At 51.0% G+C, this 6000-nt stretch overlaps 1 protein-coding gene across 1 annotated transcript in view; it reads left to right on the top strand.

The window, feature by feature from the left end:
- Nucleotides 1–394: 394 nt before the first annotated feature.
- The window catches only part of MARCHF4 (membrane associated ring-CH-type finger 4), a 103743-nt gene continuing 98137 nt past the window's right edge, over nucleotides 395–6000 (top strand). Inside the window, exon 1 of the mRNA XM_054830799.1 lies at nucleotides 395–2597. Coding sequence (XP_054686774.1) covers nucleotides 2124–2597 — 474 coding nt within the window. The 5' untranslated portion in view covers nucleotides 395–2123. The remainder of the gene's footprint in view (nucleotides 2598–6000) is intronic.

The following is a 6000-nucleotide window of genomic DNA, read 5'->3' as shown; positions in this document are numbered from 1 at the left end:
AAAGTTTCCTTATTTCAATAGGTCCCCGCAACGGCCGTTGGGAGGTGAAAACCAGCCTGAAAACACGCCGGAGCGCAGAGGTTTCGTTGCCTTCCGGCTCCTCTGTGGCGGCGGGGCCGCCTCCTGCAGTGCCCGCGCTCGGCAGGGCCGGCTGCGGGGCGCCCCGGGGCTGCCCGGCGGCGGGGGGCGAGGGGCCGGGGGCGCGCAGCGCGGCGAGGAGCAGCGCGGAGCCGCCGCGCCCCGCCCGCGCCCGGCGGAGCTGTCCGCGGCTCGTGGTGCTGAAGCCGCAGCGGCCGCCCAGCCCCTTCCCCCGCCCCTCCTCCCTTCCTCCTCGGCGTGGGCTCTTGCAGGCAGCCGGCAGCCCGGGGCATCAAAGGTTGGGAAGGGCCCCATTTCTCCCTTTGATTCTCCCCCCCTCACCCCGCCTTTTTGCTTCTTCTTCTTTTTTTTTATTTCCCTTTTTTTTTTTTTTTTTTTTAAAGCTGGAGGAGGGAGGAGAGCGCGGCCACGTTACACCCCTCCCTTTCTGCAAATCCCCGCTTGCACTGCAAACAATCTGCCTTCCCCATTGCATCCAAGGGAGATAGCAACAGCAACATCATCACGGCAAGCCGGATGGGAGAGCGGAGAGGAGGCTGCTGCTGAGGGAGAAAGGCACACACGCACACACCAGCTCGATGTTGCCAAAGCGGTAGGAGCCGCACGAAAAATAAGCCATGCTGCCCCGTGTGTCTGGCGCATTGTGCTCCATCCGAGCCTTTTAGGAGGAAGAAGAGAATTATCTGCTCCGATTTTTTTTTTTTTTTGCCAGCAAGAGTGCGACAGACTTGCGATGGTTGAATGTCAATGCCTGTGAGAGAGAACAACAGTCAGAGGAGGAGGAGGACAGAAGGGGAGGAAAATGAAGGTGGGGACGGTGGTGGAGAGAAAGAAGGAGCCTCGTCCAATGCATCAAAAGGAGGTCCCTGCAATTGCTGATAGAGCCCTGGCCGCCTCGCCATCCACAATGGTCTGTACAAGCTGCCAATGCGTTTGATGACGTTCCTGTTTTGTGAAAGGAGGAAAGGAAACGTGACCATGTAAGATCCACGTTTCCCCGGTCAATTACATGCGAAGAATAGATCCGATTTCGACGGGGTTTTTTTTTGGTCCAGGATGGTAACAGCTTAGGGAATAATACAGTCGCCTTCCCTCACCAATTTTGCTCTGATTTTTTTGGTGTGGTCCAGACAGCTGCTGGAATAGAGAAGGTCAGAATATATAAATATATATAAAAATATATATGATATATTATATATATATTATATATATAAATATATTTATCTCAGTACATCTGGGATTAAGCTCATTGAATGCTAAATATTTCTTTCAGGACTTTTAATATTTACAATGAAATCTTTTAAAGGCAACGGTAAAATCTGAAGCCACCTGGGAGTACAGTGTTGGAAACGTAGGGTGTTTTCCCACAAACAATGTGAAGGTCTTTTTTGTCAAAGAGGCAATTTTGATAATCAGCTACCAATTTTGCATTTTGATAGCCAGACCGGCTGCTATTTTGTCTGGGTGCACACCGGGTCTCGTGTGATCGGGTTTTATTTTTTAATTGAAAAAAAAATTATTAAAAAATAGAAGAAACAGGAAAATTACTTGAGATGCCAAATACTGTCGAGAGAACCATATTCTCCCTCCTCCCCACACCCACCGGAGGCGCGGACCCTTCTTTTTTACAGGCTTAGGAGTTGCGAGAGCCGATCGGGGGCTTTCTCCCGAGCCCGCCGCCCGCGCCCCCGGACCCTCGGGCGTGGGAGATTTATTTCCTCCTCCTGCTGATTTCTAAACAAACTTGTGGAGGGGGGTGGGGGTGTAAGAATCCCCCTGAAGCGCAGAGTCGGGGTTTTTTTGTGCTTTTTTTTTAAAAAAAATTGTCATACTCGCCGGATTTCAGCGGGCTGCCGGGGATTTCACCCCCTCGCCCTCCGGCTCTGCTTTTGTCCTTTCCCCGCCGGCCAGCGCAGCCCCCCCGCCCAGGCACTGAGGCCGCAGCGGAGCCCCCCCCGGCCGCGGGGCGCCCGGCCTCTGCCCTTTTCTTTCCCACCCCGTCCCCGCCTGCCAAGGAAAGGCACATGTTAATTCCACCCGGCGCGGTCATTTTCTGCTACTGCTGCTGCGGGCTCCTCCGTCCGAGACAGATGTTGCGAAACCAAGGCCTCCTCAAGTGCCGCTGCCGCATGCTCTTCAATGACCTGAAGGTCTTCCTGCTGCGGAGACCCCCCGCGCCGCCGCCGCCCTCCCCGCCGCCGCCGCTCCCCATGCCCGGCGGCGCAGAGGCGGCGGCGGGCGGCCCGGCGGGGGCCGCACCGCCCGGGGGACGCGGGCCCGGCTGGCGGGCGGCGGCAGGCGGCGGCGGCGGCGCGGGCAGCCCGGGCACCGAGGAATGGGGCAGCCCCGCCGGGGAGCCGCCCGCCTCCCTGCCCAGCAGCACCTCCTCGGATGACTTCGGCAAGGGCAAGGCCGAGGACCGCTACTCGCTGGGCAGCAGCGTCGACAGCGGCATCCGCACCCCGCTCTGCAGGATCTGCTTCCAGGGGCCCGAGCAGGTGAGACCGCCGTGGGCGCTGGGGCGGGAGGACAACGATGGGCTGTGGTGGGAGACCGGCTCGCCTGATGGCAGCGGTGGTCCAGCCTGCAGGAACTGGGGCCTGCTGCTCGCAGGGGTCTGCCTGCTGCCTGGAACAGGACCCCAAACCCAGAGGGGCTCTGCCCTCTGCCGAAGCCCTGGGCTCCAGGATTTTGTGCCTTGGCGGTGTTTCCCGGGGAAATGTGGGGCGGAGGTCTGCTCTGTCCCTCTCTGCTGCCCGGCAGCCTTGCCCTGGGCACCCACGCCTGGCCTTAGAGCCATGCAGCTGTGGCATGGCAGGGACTCACGGACTCCTTCATGGAGCAGAGCGCATCTCGGCGTGGGGGGGCTTTTTGTCACCTCATGGGTACCCAGTTGCAATGATCCCTGAAGTGATGCAAAGGACGTGCTTAATGTGCTGTTTGCTTTTAAAAATACAACTTCAGTCTGTATAAACACGTGGCAGGAGGCAGCCCCACCTCGTCAGTGGTTCCCAGAGGATGGCTACTAGGAGCTCTGCAGGTTTGCCATTGCTCTCATGCTCCCAGTTGCACTAGCTGGAGGAGGAAAAACGCTGGTTGCAATTGTACCTGCTGAAGTTGCAGCCTTGAGATGCTCCTTGGTACAGACTGAGGTTGGGCCAGTGAAGTTTCCCTCCACTACACAGGAGAATGAAACAAATTCAACCTCACTAGAACATAAGGTGCCACCCTGGGGCATTATTCTCCCTATTTAATGACAATTAAAAGCATGTATTTTCAGGCTGGCAACTTCCTTACAGTAATATACACAGCAACATTTGTATTTAACGTGACACAACTGCAGGCGGCAAGGCAGGCTGCAGACCTCTGCTTGTGGGATCAAGCCCAGATATGCAGATTACCTTTGTTACTCAGGATAGTCCTGTTACCTGTGATAATAAGGGATCCTTGCACAAGAAAGGTTTGCAAAGTTTGACTTGGCTGATACATATTTCCATTTTAGGCACACATCCTGGCATGTAAGGTGATACATTGAAATCTTGAGCAAAACAGGTTTTGCCCCATGTCTTCTTTCCCCTTCATGGACACTGCTCATCTGAGAGCGGCAACGCTCTGGCACGCGTCCTGCCTGTCCCAAGGATAGTGCCCACGTCTGTAATGCAGCGATCGTGCCTTCCCTTGTCTCTGTCTGAGGATGGTGGTGATGGGGACAGGGAGGTGGGGAATAGGCTGCCATTCTTTGGGAGAAGCAGAGCCTGCCACCAACTCATCTGAATATCCACAGCCCTGCTGCATGTGTCGTACCAAGGGGCCCATAGATCAGGGCTTGGCGCTCAATGGACTGTAGCCTTCTCTACTGGTTTCTCCAGCTGACTGATAGCTGTGAGACACAATTTTCACCATATGCTTTTAGATGGGGGTGGGTGAAATCCTTCTTTTTGGAGATGCTGCATGCCTTCTTCACTTGACTGTCTCCTTCCCTTCTCTTCTAAAAGTTGGAAGCCATGCAACTGCCTGCCTGGGAATTTGCATTATTCCACATTTCTAGTACTCTTCCCTGGCTTGCCGTTCTGCCTGTGTACATGAGACGTAGTGCCTGCAAGATTGGCTTACGTGTCTGAGCAAATAGAGCCTAAGCAGAATTAAAATAGAAGTAACTCGCTTCCTTGGAGAACATTAATGCTTGAAAATAATTGGATGCTAATTTTCACACTGAAAACCTGTGTAGGTTGCATTGTAAAAGTGAGACTATTTGCTGACCATCTGCCAGCCTACCTGAGTGAGAAGCTGAGCAGACGTGACTGGCATCTAACAGAGTTTCACCAGGATTTCTCTTTTTTGCTTCTCACAGTTTCTGACCAATATAATAAGACACTTACAGCTGGATTCTGCCACTTGTCCTTGAGCAGTACCTTATTCCGCAAATAATTTTCTTTTCACCAGCATGTCTTGAGAAGTGTCTGAAACCCTTTGCCCTGCAGCAGCTGGGAAGCACAATTCATTATGGAGGCCCAAATTGTGGGGTTTTAAAGCATGGCCAGATCCTGATACAGCTTCCTAGAAATATGGTTCAGAATAACTGAGAGCTGAATCAGTGCAGCTGATGTCAAGACCTGCAGTTTGGTTTATTTGGCCCTTACGTCAATAAAACTCAAACAGGGCTAAATCCCAAATTCCTTGTTCTTTTTTATTACGGTGGTTATTAACGGTTTAGCCTTTATTTCCCATGTGTTTTCCAACTCAACAACTGAGCGAGGACCCTTCATGTTTTGGACCCTCACAACTGTAAAAGTCATAGAAGCACATTATTCTATACCACCCCTGCCAAGATAATAATGAAAATTTATCCACTTGGAAGCAAAATATAATTGCTAGTTCTTTACTGTGCAGATTAATAACAATGACAGATATAAACAGTGTTTTATTTACCTGTCAAAAACATCTGAAACTGCTGCAGCTGTGGGCAAATTTGCAGGGCTGCATCACAGTACCAAGAACAAAAGCCTTCATTATAAATTGACTGTTAGGCGCTCTAAGCTTATTTACCCAGATAAAATGACAGAGAGTATCCGAAAGATGTTTTAATCCTGTTTTGATTTAAAAAAAAAATAAAACAACCAAAATGGTTTCTTGCTAATCTTGCTTCTCAAGTAGGTTTTATTTAATATCTAATGCAAAACAAGATCGGTGGGGATTTTCACTTTAAATTTATGATTGCTCAAGACACATGATAGTTCAGGCTACTGAACTGCTTATATCTTAAGCTCCTCATGTTTGTTTGTGGCTGATTCGTTCATTTAAAAATGTGCTGAGGACCATAGGAAGGAGTAAAGCTCATTATTGTGAAGCTGTTCTGATCCTTGCATGTTACTCTAGAGAAAGCAGGGGTGCAGATGAGAAAGAGTGGATCTGATGACCAGGTGATCACAGCATCTGGGCTCCTGTTTTGAGGGCATGAAGAGCAAGTTCTGCTCAGGTCTGGCAGTTGACAGAGGCAACTGCTTTTATTGAAAATGGGGGCTTAACATCATGAAAGCTGATGGGCTGAACTCTGTGCTTGGTACTGGCATTGCCTTTCGGGGGGCTTGTTTGGCATTTTCAAAGGTTTCACTGAGTGAGTGTCCTGCACCTTTGTGTCAGCTAATTCTGAGACCCTGGATTGAATGGTAAAGCTCTGGGGAGAAAGTAAGAAAGAAAGAATGAAAGATAGATAGATGCTGGAGCGTTTTTTTCTGTTTTGGTTAATGCTCAGTGTTTGCAGAATTTTGTCTGCTTTCCTGGATCTCTGACAAAGTTCTGCAAGAGAAAGAAACTAAGATGAGCTCCACTCTCACGAATGTTTCACAGTGCTTGGTATGGATCCAAGTTGAAAGCAAGTCATGGGGAGTAGTGGGAAAAGAC

This window comes from Grus americana, chromosome 6, assembly GCF_028858705.1.
Source record: "Grus americana isolate bGruAme1 chromosome 6, bGruAme1.mat, whole genome shotgun sequence".
Lineage (NCBI taxonomy): Eukaryota > Metazoa > Chordata > Aves > Gruiformes > Gruidae > Grus > Grus americana.
The sequence above is the reverse complement of the archived record's forward strand: the minus strand, read 5'-3'. Positions and strand labels throughout refer to the sequence as shown.